Genomic DNA, 16,343 nt, shown 5'->3' with positions numbered 1-16,343 from the left:
CACATGTAGAGCAGCATGCTTATTCAAAATATGTGTATGTCATCTCTGGTCCAGGTCAGGTTCAGCCACAAAGTAGTCTTTAACACCAGAAATTTATGAGCAACCCAAATTCAGAAACTACCACACATTTAAGGCATACATATATATATATATATATATATATATATATATATATATATATATGCCTTATGAGATCCACAGCAATATGCAGTATTGCAGGCAAGCACCTGAATCAGTGCGACAGGCTGTGAGTTGTAACACCCTTTCAAACTCAGCAGATGTGACCTTGGTTGACAATAATTAGCATATGGGCCTTGAGACTATTCCTCCAGCTACTGGAAATAGGCTTGTTCTTCAGTTCTCTGGATACCGGTATTCATCCCTGCTGACAACGCAAGTTGCTGATGGATAACCCAGGAGAGGCACCTCTTTTCAGAGATTGGGATCTCATGGGCAAGGGTAGCACAGTACGAAAACCACAACCCAAAACATTACTATTGTTTTCAGAACACAAACTAGACACAACCCTCCGTTTCACTCAATTCTTTACCAATTCTTGCAAATGCTTTGTTTTTCTTTGTTTCCTGCCACACTTGTCCGACATCCAGACTGGAAAACACCATCCTAAAAACCGAAAAGAAATTTCAAATCACATACTCCGATGATGATAAAGTATAGAAAATGTCTGCGTTTACCGCCTTCGTGGCTACAACAAAACCAAGTTCGCTCCCCCCGCCACTGGCTCAGGGGCGGCTTCGGCCGAGACCGTCCAAAGCCAGCCCAGAGGCGGTCGCGGTCTCGGTCCTCCCGAAGCCAGGTGCAGGTGGAGCTGTCTGCAGAAGCACCAAATCCTGCGTTAGGGCGGAAAGTCTGAGATCGTTGCTGTGTGATCCCCCCCCGAAAACGCCCAGGGAAGCGTTAACAAACGCCGCCGCCCCAGGCCGCGCTGGCGGGCGGGGGCCGGCGGGGCTCTGCTCTCCCCAGCCGCAGGGCGGGTGCCCTGGACGGCAGCCGGGAGCCAGCTCCTGCCCTCGCGGTGCCGTCTGAGAAGGTGGGTGGATTTTTGGAGGGAAGAGAAACCGCCAGTCGGGAGGCAGGGGAAGGGGACATGCTCCCCCAACAGCAGAGGCGGCGGGAGCCGCCAGCGCCGGGAACGGCGGGGCAGGGGCAGGAGTCCGGCGGGCCGCCGAGGAAGAGGGGCTGGCTGGAGGGCCGTGAGGCGGCGCCGCCGCCCTTCGCGGGGTCACGTTGCCGACCCGGCGGGCTGGGGGCGATGGTCACCCCTATTCTTGTGAGGGACGGGGCCGCCTGCGGCTGTGGCGCTGGGACTGCCCCGGGGCCTGCCCGGAGATGGGCTGTAGTGCGTCGGGGCACAAGGGGGCCGTGCGAGGGCCCAGGGAAGCGATCGCGGTGAGCGGCACAGGCGAGGCGGCACAGCCGCGCAGAACCCTGTGATTCGGGAGGGCGCTAGCTGGAGTGCTCCGCCGCTCCCCCCTCGCCGAACCCGGGCCAGTGCCCAGGTAGCCCGGGGGGCTCTGGGGGGAGCCCGGGGCGGGGGGGAAACGGCGCAGCTGGCGCGGCGCGATGGCCCCAGCGCCGAGACGCCCTAATTGCCGCCGGCGGGGCCGCAGCGGCCGCCGGCTGCCGCTGTCGAAGCGAAGCAACGTCTGTGCGGGGGGAGGCCCGAGGGAGGGGCGCGGGCGGGGCGTGGGGCGCAGTGGTCTGATCGCGAACGGCTCCGGCTACGTAGACGGGGGGAGGGAGCGGCCTGTGAGCGGGGCAGACCCGCGTAAGAGACAAAAGCTCGGCACGGCCTCGCTGCTGTCGGAGGGGTCTTTTGTTGCCACTTCTTCATCGGGGCTTGTGCGTTTTCTGCTGCCGCCCCCCGCCCTAGCACGCCGCTGGATACCGCCGGGGTGGGAATCGTGAGCAGCTTCCGCCCGGCCCGGAGAGCGAGCGGCCCCTCGGCCCCCGGTCCCGTCCTCGTCCACCAGTTGATCAAAGTTCGGCTGGGCCGAGGCGGGGAGCGGCCCTGCCGCCCCCGCCGGCTGGGGCTACCCGGACAGCGCTGCTGCTCCGTCCTCGCTCCCTCCGGCGGCGTGTAGTGAAGTAGGAAGGATCGGACGCCTCCCGCCTCTCCCCGCTTGCCCTCTCCTCCCCGCGGCTGGGGCTCTGGATAGGAGGAGCCGGAGGAAGAGGAAGATGACGGAGTGGGTGCAATTAGCCTAACAAGGGACGGGCGGCGGAGGCGGCGGCGTCCCCGCGCCGAGGACTGACACATCTGCTCTCTCTCCTCCTCCAGCCATGAAGGCAGCAGCCGGGGAGCGTAGCTGAAGCCCAGGGTCGTTCCGGTGCTCTTCCCTATGGCAACGGCGTAAAGGGGCCGACCCGTCCCCCGGCGGCGGGGCTGGGCTGGCAGAGCCTCGCCTGGTGTGCGCGAGTGGCTTTGGCGTTGGTTCCCTCCTCCCGTCCCTTCCCTTCCCCGATGTGGGCTCCAGAGGATTTGCGCCTCCTTTGTAACCAGGAATGAAATAATGGCGACCCGGTGGGCAGCGGGGCCACCCGACGGAGATGGAGACAACGAACCCCCCCCGGGCGGCGGCAACGGTGCCGGCGGCCAGGTAGGAACGGCAGAGGCGGGCGGGGCGCGGGCCGGGCCGGGCGGCCGCCTCCCGCCGCGGGGAACGGCTTGGCTGGAGCGGGCTTAATGGCCGCTCCCTCCCGCTCTCCCTCCCTCCCACTCTTCCTGCCCGCCCGCCCCGGAGTTGCTGGGAGTTGGACGCTGGGAGTGGTGCGGTTCCCCAGCAGCGGAGGGGAGGCAGCCGCCCGGCCGAGCGCTCGCCGCGCACTCGGGGCGCCGCTCCCGGGCCAGGAGGCGGCGGCGCCTTCGCTGCCTCACGGGCCGGGCGGCGGCTCCGCTTCCCACCCCGCGGAGCCGCCGCCGCCCTCGCCCTCGGGACGGAGGTTTCCCCGGGGCCGCCCCTTGGGCCTCTCGCCCCTCCGGCCCCGCGGGCAGAGCGTGGCGTGTCGCTCCCACGCCCAACCTGCCCGTCCTGGAGGAGCGCTTCGCTGGGCGCTCAGGAGTACGGCTTCGCGTCTGTCACATATCTAACTTGGTCATTTTCAGTAGAAATAAGGGTCTGGCCTCTCTCTGCTTGTGCCCAGTGCTCTCTACTTTCCTGTCTGTCCGCAGCCGCTTATATTAAGGATATTTCTATCCTTAGCATTTGTTGCTGGAACGATCATCTGTGTGTTTAGTTCAGAAACTTAATAGCATGCCCTATGGTGACACCATTGCATGTTTTGACTTGTAAGACAAAGTTTTTAACACAGAACCGTGTCTGATCCTTCTGTGCTCCCTATTAATAGTAATGTCTCTGAAACAACTATTAACTCTAGATTCAACAAAATAACAACTTCAGTAGATTTGTTTTTGGATTTGTCTTTAAACTTTACTTACAAAGGCAAGCCTGATTTTGTATCTCTCAAAATTAGGGTATGTATGTTGTGCTGAAGAAAATGCTGATTTAAATCCACACAGGGCTGTGAAATATATGCCCTTTATCTAGATATTCCCCCTTTTGTTTGCTGAAGTTGAAATACAATTGATTTTTAGGCATACAGAACTTTAATTTAAAAGTGTGGGTGATTTTTGGTTTGGTTGTGGTTTTTTATTTTATGTGATTTTTTTTTTTTTTTGTTCCTTAGGACCCTGAGTTTTAGTTTACTGCTATCTTGAATTCACCCTTTTGCCTTAGTTTGAAAGCATTACATATGGTATTGTAGGATTTTCCTTTCTGCTATCACCTCAATTAAGAGGTTCCCACAGTCTCTTAAAGCCAGGTGGGTTAGGTGAGGATAAAATCAGTCTTAAGTAGGAGCACAGAAGATGTTAAGACTTTGTGATAAAATACAGCTCAAAAACAGTGCCATGTCTGGAGAGCCTGTTCTTCAGTACTGTTCAGGTAGTGTGGGAAGAAGGAGAAAACTGCATGTCTAAGGATAAAAATTAATATCTGCTTTTTAATTCTGTAACGTTGAAACTTCTGGTCTTTGGCACTGGCCCTTGTCATAATCTACCTCTCCCTGTGACGGTAAGCCTTAACAAGGCCTGTGGCACTATTGGAGCTCATCGTGTTAAGGCTGTCTAATTGGGGACTACTAATAGGCGTGGAATTGCAAAATGGACTGCTCTGCCTGTTGTTTTGCCAGGTACTTACATGTTGGAGTTAAAATGTAACTGGTAGAAAACATGTGCTGGGACCTGTGATTGCCTTAATCACAGGAGGCCTGATGTAATCTTCGCTTGAACTTAGACAGCCCTGGTGAATGTCTGATCAAGGTTGCAGTGCGTTCTCAATTGCCTTCATGTAATATTACTGCGTGTTTTAAAGTTCAGTTTATTTTCTTACAACTTTGCTTTCATAGATTTGTGTAAAATGCCCAGAGAGTGAGAATTTGTGGTTTGACATCTGCTCTGTTCATTTGATGTAATAGTTACTGTACAGTGCTTCATGTGCTATATGTGAACAAATCCCTTTCATTGAAGTCTCTCATGTTTGTATTGAACAGTAAGAATGGCTTTTCTGTTTAAAAGATCAGAAAACACCTGTAATGAAAAACAATTAGTATAAAAAGGGACTTCAGGTTTCAAAAAAATGGCTGCAGTTGCAGGGATTTCTAGTACTCTAATACTGATATGCAAGGTATTGGCAATTTTGGGAAATGATTTATGTTTTTGGGACAATGGATCCCATATGGTGTTTGCATTATAATGCAGTAATTAAGTAATCTACATTTAATGCTTAGGTCTAGATATACACACAGCTGGCTGTCACAAGGAAGAGTCCAGGCATAGCTGTTGTTCACCACAGTCAAGGGAGTTGTAACAGAAATTAAACTTTAAATCCGTTTAAGTTTTTGGAAATGCACAACTGTAGTCATCAAGGTTTGAGGAAGAACTGAAAAACTTATGCTTTATCTTCAGGATCAGTGGTCAGACTAAGAAAGGGAATGTTTGAGAAGTGGTGCTTCTGTGGGTCTTTGTGTACACAGGTAGGAGAATAGAGGACATGCAATTTGAGTCCTCTGGATGCCATGTATGTTGGTTGATAATTGTGTTTTGTTTTGGACACCTGCCTACTCTGATATGAAGTTCTGTTTGGTCACGCCTTGCTATGTTTTCTATTTTTGTTTTCACTTTTTGTTTTTTTTGTTGTTTTCCCTTTGACACTGTACCTGGTGGTCTTTCTCAGTACAGAGCCCCTTCACTGAAACAATTGTTGCGAACAAAGATTGCACATTCAGGCTTGCAGGCTCCATCTGAGCATGGAGCGCCTGTTCAAAGGGACAGGTCGCGTATTCTGGGCTCCTGGGGGAGCTGGCAGAGAGGGCCAGGGACTCTCAGGGCTGTTTGCCATTCTGTTTGAAATCTGACACACGTTTACAAATGGAAGAATTGCTGGGCTTATGTTCCTAAGGACTGATAAGTGAGAGCGTGTTCTTTCTGGCTTTTAGATTAATAAGCGTTGGCTATCTCTGTTCTGTCAGGTTGTAGCGGTATTTTGCTGGAGAGTTTTAAGCCCTGCTGAGGTACAGGCAGTACTGCTTCAGTCACAACATCCCACCTACAGGTCTATACAGATTCGAGGCTGGAAGTAGTATCTTCGTTAGTGTAAATTCAGTTTCCCATCCTTTGCCTAGAAAGGCAAAACAAAAAGTGCTTTTTTTTAAAAACTTTTTTTGCTTTTCTGTTCCTACTGTTTTGTGTTTAAAGAAGTACTGTGTCTCTTTGTGGTATAGTTTACTGTTAGTCTATATTAAAAGTACATTCTGAATATTAAATGCAAATTTAAGAAAATATTAAGCACAGTGTGTGTGGCCTGAAAAGCCAAATTTAATTCTTAACAATACTATGTCCTCAGTTTATAAATAATAAAATGAATACTTTATCAAATGATTTTATGAAGATTGATATTTTTCTTCTGGTTTGGTTGCATGTTTTTGTTTTGCTTAGCAGATGAGTTGTTAGGAATAGTGAATGGTCTTTAGTGATTCCCAAGAGCTTCTGTATTTGTTGAAAGTTAGGAATAAATTTCCAAAGACTTCTGTAAAAAAAAAAAAAAAGAGCAGTTGATCAGTACTTGCTTTGTCATCACAACTGTTCAATTTCAGAGAAGAAGAAAACCATAAACAATATTCTTAAGAATATTGTAAGAAACAATATTCTTACTCCTACACCTTATCAGAGAGAGTGCAACTGCATAAACTGAAGACAAGCATGTGCTAGGTCAGGAACTAGAGAAGGGCAATGATGGCGCTAAAAATAGAAAATCATTTGGCTTCTCGCTAACAATAATGAATAGATCGTTTACTATTTTAACAACCCAGTTGGGATGACTTTCGTAAATTTCAAGTGGTGAAATTTCCCAGGTGTTAGGTCTCTACTATCAGAGCAGAATGTCAGTCTTTCTGTAATTGTGCCTGTGTACATGTGAACTGTTCTAGAACTGTGTTGTTGGTTATTGATGCTTTTTCTATGCCTGATACTCAGAGGTTGGAAGATGTAATTGTAATTTTAAAGATCAGAATTCCTAAAATCCATTTATAAAATTTTATATGTCTAATAGTACACAATATTGATTGTTAAAAGTGTACATAACTTAAGGTGCTAGAGAATTCTGCACAAAGCTTCTATTTAATAAATTCATTATAAATACTAGCCTTACCTGGAGTTTTGGTTGCAACTGTTCAAAAAGCTTGAGTCAAATCCTGTTTAATCATGCAACCATAATGCTGACTTCTGCTCTATGTCAGCATAAGCCTAGGATAATTTGACAAAACATGGACCTCTTCCATGAAGAAATGTCACGTATTTGATAAGTGACTACATGGAGCAGGAAGTAGTTCCTTCAAAGGTATCTGCCTTCTAATGTAGCTGCATTTAATGTGTTTTTCTAAGGTGGCTTCTTACTTTCCAGTTACACAACTTTGTTGATTGTACCGCTTTGGTATAGTTGTCTGAAAAAAAAAAACTTTGGCAAGAGAAATGAAATGGACTGAAAGTATCTTGAGCTGTGTCCATATGAAATAGCTGCTCTTACTGCATGCAGTAGATACATTATACAACTGAACTTCTTTCTTTAACAGGTTTGACAAACATCAAAGCACTAAGTTGACTTTATCTGTATTAGCTATTTTTAATGATTTTTAATAAGATGCAAAAATAATGTCTGCTACTTATTTACTTACATGCAAAAACAATTGAGAGAACAGTTGGGGAAGAGGAGCTGTTTCATCTCACACACTTGTATGCATTGGTGATCTTTTCTCTTTTGTATCTTTGAAAACATCTTACTGGAGGTGGATAACCAAATCATAACTGAACAGTATGGACTCTGAAAAGAGTAAAAGCTGGTATATTTTTCTTTAATTCTCTGATTACATGTGTATGTGGCTGTGTAAATGATGATTATAATATAAACATGTACAACCTGTGAGCCTTACTAAGAGAAAAAAATTATCTTTCCAAGGAAGTCTAAGTAGCAGTGTTAGGCTAAACTGTTAGGAATATCTACTGGTGCTTTGTAGCTGCTGTTTTGGTTTTTTTCTCTGATAAGAAATGGAAGAAAAAATTGAGGTTTTTCTAGCATTCAGAGGTTAAATGCTATTCTTCCTTGCATTGTTTGTGTGCTAAATTGCATAGAATAGGAAGCAGATATAAAAAATTATGCAATAGTGTTAAATGAAAACAAGATTTATTGGTTGTGGTTAACAGGAGTTGTTGTTTTTAAAAAAGCATGAGTTAGCCCTGGTGTAAATGTTGAGGCTTCTAAACTACATTGAAACGATCTGAATTAACAGTACTCTAGAAGTCAGTCTGACGGGCTGTTAGATACAATTTTATGATTGTGGAAGCTGTCAGAGCCTATGATCTCATCAAAACCTTGAACCTTAGGGCCTTGCTACAGAGGAAGTGTTTGCTTGCCATAATAGATAATGGATATATACTAAAAATATATTATGCTAAGCATAGTACTCAGACAGTGGATATGAGTTATGCTGTTTGGTCAGATTGATTTCTTTCTACAGAAATCTTGTAACACTTTGCCTGTTTATAATATGAAGTGTAGATTATTGTAAATGCTGTGCTTTTTTGCTGTCCAAATCCTTCTTATGTCTTGTAATTTTTATTTTTTTGCAAAGACACTCCATGGTTTTTTTTGCCCATCACCCAGTAGTAGGCACACACAGTAGAAGTATAATGGGTAGGAGCAGTGACATCAAACAGGCTTTGATTGTGTTCATATCAGAGGCCTGACACATCTTGTAAACCTGAAAGTGCATAATCTTGGAGTTGCAAGGTGGGATTAAGCTGTTTTATGTGTACAGTTCCTGGGTACATAAAGGTTATTTAGTGGGAAGGCTTTGTCTGTGGTGTGTTTTTTCTTTTTGTTGGGTGGTTTTATTTTCTTTGGTATGGGTTTTGGTTTTTTTTTTTAACCATTGTGAAATGCATTTTTCATTTACATTAGTTAGATGCGAATTCTGGTTTCTCCCTGTTTTGTTGTTTACTGTGGTAATGGGAAACAATTTTCTGAATTTACTGTTTGATGGCTGCTGTTGGATTTGAAGAGAACTCTTCTGGGGAGGTGAAACTAGAGTTTAGTGATTGGATCACTTGGGAATGGGATGGTCAAGATTAGGCACAACTGTATGCTTTGTTCTCTGCATCTCTGTCCTGGGGGGCTGGAACTACTGCATTTTTCTGAATTGGTGTACCCTGTTGTTCTATATGCCAGGGAATTGTGTTCAACAGAAAGTGTTGCTGCTTTATATTTTCTGTTCAAGATTTTTGCACTGAGAACTTGTAGATAAGTGTTTTAATGAGGCCTTGGGATCTGTTGCTGCAGCTCTCTCCAGCCTGTTTGAGAGAGCCTGATACAAATCACTTTAGTAAATATTTGGTGCTGGGCATGAGAGGTTCTGTGTGGGCATTCTGGAAAAACACAAACAGCTGTTTAGATTTTGACTCTGGCTTGCAACTCTGAGTATACACCTTTGGGAGTGTAGGTAGTAGGCTTATTTTTGCTCTAAAATTCTTAATTTCCATTTGCCAGCAGCTGCTGCTTTGGTGAGAGTGAATGAGGTGCCTCCTTAGAGGACATGGCTAATTACAGATTGTCTGCTGGTGGAGGGGGGCACTCTGAGATAGACATTTTCTTTCATGTGTCTCTCATTTGCATAATGTGTTAGGACACACAGTATGGACTGCATTAAGCACTAGCAAATATGCTGTAGGGAGTAATCTTGTACTGGCATCACGAAGTTTCCTAGATAACGTAATCTTCATATTTTAAATGTTGAGGTTTATATTTGTCATTTGAAGGGCCAGGGATAAGAAATCAATAGAAAACCATATAAACTGTAATGAGGAGAGAAATTTTAAATGTTTCTGAGTAACAGTTGCAGTTGGAACAAATAGGTTGAAAAGAGAAATCTGAACTTGTGTGGAGATTTTGGTTTTTTTTTGTTTGCTGTGGGTTTTTGGTTTTTTTTTAGTTGGCTGCTTTGTGGGGTTTGTGGTTATTTTTGGGAGGGTTTTTTTTTTTTTTTCTTAATGTAAATGGCAGTGTGCCCTCCTATTTGTGTGTTTGTATATCTCTACACTTTGATGGAATACTATTTCTTATTAAAAATTCATTGCAAACCACTCACCCTTTAAAGGACTGTATTTTGTTCACTTCTAGTTAAGTTCTTCATCTAAATATTTGGGGCTTTTCGTGTTGCGAAGTTCAAGACATAAGGGAGTGAACAATCTGAAATTAAATAAGGTTTAAAAAAATAAAATCTTAAATTTCCTGAAATGTTAGTGTTGAATATATCTGTGTAATTCTCTTAGTCTAAGTGCAAGGGCAGAAAAGACTAAGATTCAAATGCTGAAGTGGTTTAAAACTTTGAGGTGAATAGGGTCTTGGATACAACTTGTTCTCTCCATGGGGTGAGCTAAAAGAGAATCTCTGAACTCTTAGGAATCCCTTACAGATCACTTGGCTTGTGGCAGATAGATGCAGTCTGCTCAGTGATACATTCACAGCACTGAGGTGAACTACTCAATTTTGAAAACTAAAACGGCGCTCAATCTACAGCTTAAGTTGCAGTTTTATGTTGGGAAACTGCACAGGGAGAGGTGTTGTTCAAAACCTAGTTTGTGGAGCTAAAGTCATATGGATTTCAAAACCATAATACAATTCCAGTTACTTTTGAGAAAAATACAACATTATAACTTGTTCAAGTCTGTTCAGATGTAATAGAATGTGGAAGACGTTGCTTTCCTAAGCAGCTTGACAGATACTTAGATGCAATTCTTTCATTAATGTCTATGGTGGTTTAGACATGTTTAAATGTATATGTCCTCCGTTCCGTAATGTTTAAGAGGGCTAGTGGTCAGTCATCATTTTTCGGGGCATACAAAGCTATCAAAATTTGCTCTTGATGCAAGAATTGAGAACTGAAACATTTTGTTGTTGTCTTTTTTTTGTTCAGCAAAAGAAGCAGCAGGTCTAGTGTGTGCTCCTCAAGCAGGTCACTCTTCTTACCTGTGGGTTCTGACCTGTTTTTTGTAAGATAAAAATCTATTTAGGGTTATCTCCAAAAGAAATGCTGCAGTTTTCATGGAACAAGCTGTCCCATTGCACTTCATGCTTTGTTGCTGTGCTTTTCTTTTAATTTTGATGCAACTTTAATAGGGAGCCTATGACTCCAGTGAAAAGCATTCCCATGTAGAGCCGCAAACATTTCTTACTCATCAATAGCTGTAAAATCTGACTTGTTCCTTCTTGCATGCATTTAAAAATTTTATTATCCTCAATCATCATGGTAAAAGGTGAGTAAGTAAACTTTGCCTGGAGTAATCAATTTTTCAGGCCTTCTGCTCCATTCTCTGTACTTATCCTGTTTCTGTCTACATACAGTCTCACATTTTCTGTATGCTTTAGTTATATTTTAAAGTATGTTGGAGAAGTTGCTTTGGAACTGCTTGTGAGGTGGGATTTAAACATGATATTTCTTAAGGAAAAAAGAATGAATGGCTTGTGTGCTGCTCTGAGGATATTAAAGTTTCCTGTCTTTCCAAATTACCAATCATATGGAATTTGGAAGAGTGAAACAAGTGAACATGAACAGTCTTCAATGTTCTTTGCAATCTTTATATCTGAATCATATGCTGAGTAATTCAGTATCAGTAAGTAGTTTGGCAAGCTGGTATTCTGATTCTGGTGTCATAGAGGTGATTTTTACAAGCTCATTGCTTGCATTTCTTTTGATGGCATTTAATTTTTTTTTAAACAAGTAGTATTCTCGCTTTTTAAAAATACTGCATACAGAACCAAAATGGCCCTTGTAGCTGAGTCTGTGCAACAAAGGGCTTTTTCTGTATGAAGGTGTTATGAAATGTCATGTTGGTCATAATGGAAGCTGGCCAATACAAGTAGCATTTTGTAGCCTATGCCATTTAGGTGGGGTTTTTTTTGTGATTTCAAAACTGTAGATGGTTTTGAGTAATTTTCTCTCCATTTGCACTGTGACTGAGGCTGTGATTCAGCTGTGTATCTGAACAGGTCTGGTGACTGTCTGCTGTTTTCATGAATTTAATGGAATGGAGAGGTAACAGTGCTTCTTTTGTTATCTTTCTTTGTAGAGAACTTTTGCCTGCTGATAATTATTCAGATTAGTGAAGATGAATTGTCTGTGCAGAAATGCTCAAGGACTTTCTTCAGCACTAGTTGATATAAAATATGCATTAAGTGCCAAAGTATTAAATTGCATATAAAATACTGAGAGCTAATGGTTAACCAGGAGCTCATGGGTGACATCTTATATGTTCTGGTAGGTAACTCCAAGGATTAAACAGCACTTTAATGCTTGGTGTTGTTCAAAAGAGTGAATTGTCATCCATTTCCTAATAATTCTGAACGTGTTCTCAGTATATAAATCCATAATACACTCGGAGCTGATGTGTCTGGGACCCATTTCTCTCCATTTTTCCCTGTCTCAGAAACAATATAGTAGAGCTGGAAAAGTTGTGGAGAAAGGCTAACTATGATAATTGAATATATGGAGTTGTTTCTGTATCAAAACCAAAAACAGAAGCTAGGACTTGGCAGTTTGGGAAAGAGGAGACTAGATTCAGGTGATCTTGATATTTTGTAGCTTTTTCCATTTTCATCATGAATTTCTATGGATCAGCTCTTTACTGTCTGCACCAAGAACTTGTCTTTGTCAGATGAGCATGGTGGGGTGAGATCAAGCAAAAGGAGCTGGTCCTTTGCATAAAAATAAATTAAAACTTGTTGCTCCACTCCTTAATATTATGAAAGCTAAAAGTGTATGTGTAGTCTGGATATATTTTTGAAAGAGCAATGCTTTTAGAGTTACTCCGTACCCTTGTAGTGGAATGAATTATGGATTTGTGAATAATTAAAGCTGGGAGGATAGTCTAGTGATGCTTGTTTTTGTGTTCTTTCCTAATTATTCACAGCTATCAGCATTTGGTCGCTGTTAGAGCTGGGCTAGTTGAGTTTTCGATCTGATCTACAGGTGTTCTTACTTGTTACATTGCTGATTCCATAATAGCTCATCAGGATTCCTTCTGCTTCCAGGAGGTTCTGTACCAAGCCTGATGAAACAAGGCAGCTGTTGGTGATCAGCAGCAGGAAATGGAGTTTTTAAAATATTCAGAACTGGGCCTATTTTTGCTTCTTGAAGATACCAAACTTATGTCTTTGGTTTTACTCGGTTTTGTTAAAGTTGTTGCATCATATGGGTTTAATGTTCTTCAGTTTTAATAAGCTAAATGAGATGCACCATTGCCTGTTTTTGTGTTTACTCCATCTCTTCTCCATCCCCCCCTACTAGATGAAGGAGAGCTCAAGGTGATTGAGGATTATGCACACAAGTTGCATATGCTGTCATACTTTTATTTCTTTTCTACTTGTTTGCAGTCAGACAAGTGCTTTTTTTGCCCGTAGAATAGTTTTCTGTGCCACCTTTTTAGTGGACTGCATTATATTGCAGGACTTAATTTTTGTTTACAAGTCTTATTGCAGCAGCAAACTCAGTAAACCACTTAAATCCTGTGGAAAACTCCTTTCTTCTTTTGTGGTGAATGATGCTGCTGGGACTTTTGCTTGTTGTGGAATAGTTACTTCTCTTTCACTCTATTTCTACAGCTTACGGGAAGGAAATAGCACTTTCAGAGGCTACACAGCAAGCTACATAGCTCCAGAGGAATGGAACTGGGTGTTGTAGGGATAGGGAAAGGACTGGAGGGAGCAGCTCCATCTGACAAAATGAAACTTCTCCCCTTCACGAGTCCTGAAAATCAGTTATCCAGAAAGTAAGATAAAAGAAGGTAAACTTCTACCTAAATAACTGGGAAATGAGATGGCCACAAAAATAGTTATGTTGAGTTGGGGTTTTTGTCTTTTGTGGGTGGGTAGACAAATAACCTCCACCCCCAAAAACTATTTTTAAAGCTAGATCTAAAATGTTAAAAGGCATCTGTGGCTAAGATGGTTTCTGGTCTTGTAATCAGTGATTCATGACTGAGAAACTAAATTCTTTAATGCGAGTGAGTAGAGACAGTGGTAATATTAGACAGTTACTCAGCAAGGCGTGTTCAGGGTAAACAGTCCTCACGGGTAAGTTTGTCTGTAGAGAATAATTTTTTCCTTGTTTCCTTTAAATTGTAGACTTGGATAAACTTAGGAAAAAAACTTGTATTCAGTTAAGAATTCAGTGATGCCTGTTTTTCACACTATCCCAGTGTGAGTTTATTTGGGAAAAAGATTCTCCCCTTAGAACTCCCTCAGCATGTTAACCTTTATACATTTCATGGCCATCGTTTAATGGCTTAAAGTTTGGATGATGCAATGTCAGTAAGTGATGTAATGGTTGTCTATAAGCATGATGTAATGGTTGTCTATAAGCTGCTTTGCAGTTCACAATGGGAATCTGAAGTTTGGAAACCAGATTTTTTTGCGTTAGGTTCTCTGTCTGCTGTAAGGGAGGTGAAGCACAAACACCGGAATCATCTTATTTTGAATAGTGCCAAAAAAGTGAATAAAAGTGATGTTTTAGTGTGGGAGGTTTTTTTGTTTGTGGTTATTTGGTATGTCTTTTGGTGGTGTGTTGCTGTGTGGATAGTGGTTTGTTTGTGTTTTTTTTTTTTTCTTTAATGATTGGATTTTTAAAAAATTCAAACCATTAATTCTGCCAAATGAGTTAAGGGGAAGGCATTATGTGTGAGATTAAAACCAGGATTTGTGGGAGTGACTTGACCTTACATTCAGTTAATACTGTGGTGACTTCCCCCACTTGGATAATCTGGTCTGGCAGATTTCTCTTTCCTGCTTAGGACCCAAGATACCTTGAGCTTTCATTCCTTGGAAAGTGCCTCTAGTCTTCCCTACTTTTCTATGTGGAAAAGCTGGATTACAAGAATTGAATTGAATGTCCTGAATTGAATGTTGCTAACCTTCTCAAGGCATGAGGAATAGTAGTTGTCCTTCTTTGTATTCTTTATCCCATGGAGCAATTGTTTTTTGTGGAACTTGATTTCTTTTTTGCAAAGACACTTCTCATTTGGGAAAGAAATACAACCTAGTTGTATTTTGGAATGACTCACTGGAGAAGGATCTTACAGTTTATTCTTACTGTTTAATAAGGCTGTTCTGGCCTATGTGCACATTATTTCACAAGCCTGTTTTTCTCTGTTACCTTATTTACAAATGCCTGTTACAAAGTGGCAATAGAGGCTTTACTTTTCCGTTATACTGTTTTGTACTTTGTGTTCCAATGAGTTCTGAGAAGTTCCATTGTATTTATTGTTTTAAATGGTTGAAGTCCAGACTATTTTTTATTCTTAAGTGCAGATTTAGGTTAGATGATTTCAGAAATGATAAAAAATATGTCAGAAGACATCTTGTGTTGTTTACGTTAATAAAAATTTTTTTAATTATCGGTGAAAAAAAGTATTTGGTCTAATTTAAAATATTAAAAAAGGGGGAAAATTACATTTATTCATACTTCATAAATAGTCTGTATAAATCTTTTCAGCTGGAGATGGTTCTGGACTTTGGATCAGTGGTTCTAATAAACGAGCCTTTGGAAAAAGTCTTCCGTTTCAAAATCACTTGTGCCTATTCTGTTCTTTAATGCTGACTGCTTTTTGTATTATGTGCTAGAATATGAATAAATTACTTGAATTGTATACTTTCTTCAAACCTTCTTTTGGAGATATCACTGTCAGGTTTAAGTAAAAATATGCCAAGCAACTAACATTTCTTCACTTGTTAGAGTAAAAAGCCTACAAATACTTTATTCTTTGTATAATGCAAGACCATACATGCTATAGAAAACCTGACATGCTATTGTAAATGAAATCACAATGTGAAAATATGAAGAATGTAAAAATAACTGTATATTGAAGCTAAACTCAGTGGAAGTAGATACATTTGTTTCAGGAACAAATTGTTTGTCTTTTTATGCAACTCCTTTTTACTTGCTCAAATTTAGAGGGTGAGAAAACTTGTCTGTTTAAAGGAAATCTGTGAAGAATGAAGCCTGCTTTTTTGAACGTGTGCAACTTGAAAGTGTTGTCGGTATGTCTTCAAAACCAGGTAGATAAGACTCTGTTGTAAAAGTAGTAGAAGTTGTGAATTTAAAAAAGGTAAAATTAATCTAAAAAAAAAAAAAAAGCAAAACTAAAAGAAGTTTATGAGCATCTTTCCGTAGCAAGTCATGAACTAAAGTATGATTATACTTCATCTAGTGTCTCCTTCCAGCAGTAACAGTAATTCTCTTAAAACAGCCTGTTTTAAGAGAATTTTGTCTTCCTGGTGTGGTTTTCTTTTCTGTATCTACCACAGGATTTTGCCTGGAGCCTGGAAACCACTGCTATACCTGCAGCAGTCTCTCTTCAGCGTTAGATCTATGACTTGAGAGTTTCTGGCCCTCTGAGAGTAATATTGAGGTTCTTGTTCTTCTTTTTCCTCCTTCCTTGCATATACACATCTGATTATATGTTGTAATTGTGAAAGTGGTTGCTGAAGCCAGAGGATGAATGGATACACTTTTGTACTTAACATTGAAAGCCCTATGTGCATGTTGGCAGAGGGTATTGTAGACTGTACTGGACATGAACAGGTAGGGGATGTTAGGGATTTGAGCTAGAATGTAGCACTTCACCAAAATAGTCTGAACCTGATTTGCCTGCAGCTCCAATTTGTGTATCTGCTGTAAAATGCTTTCTCACTACTGAAGATAAAGCACAGATTTAAAAC

At 42.0% G+C, this 16,343-nt stretch overlaps 1 protein-coding gene across 4 annotated transcripts in view; it reads left to right on the top strand.

Moving 5' to 3' along the window:
- The first annotated feature begins 940 nt into the window (after nt 1-940).
- The window catches only part of ARHGAP21 (Rho GTPase activating protein 21), a 112,543-nt gene continuing 97,140 nt past the window's right edge, over nt 941-16,343 (top strand). The window contains exons 1-2 of one of the 4 annotated variants that reach the window (XM_084227077.1): nt 941-1,051; nt 2,303-2,621. In XM_084227077.1, the coding sequence (XP_084083203.1) occupies nt 2,535-2,621 (87 nt within the window). In that variant the 5' untranslated portion in view covers nt 941-1,051; nt 2,303-2,534. Of the gene's footprint in view, nt 1,052-2,234; nt 2,622-2,958; nt 3,084-16,343 lie in introns of those variants that run through there. The other 3 variants (XM_084227079.1, XM_084227078.1, XM_084227080.1) reach the window with 3 other exon arrangements.

This window comes from Fringilla coelebs, assembly GCF_963513975.1.
Source record: "Fringilla coelebs genome assembly, chromosome: 1".
In the NCBI taxonomy this organism is placed as follows: Eukaryota; Metazoa; Chordata; class Aves; order Passeriformes; family Fringillidae; genus Fringilla; species Fringilla coelebs.
This window is presented reverse-complemented; position numbering and strand designations above follow the sequence as displayed.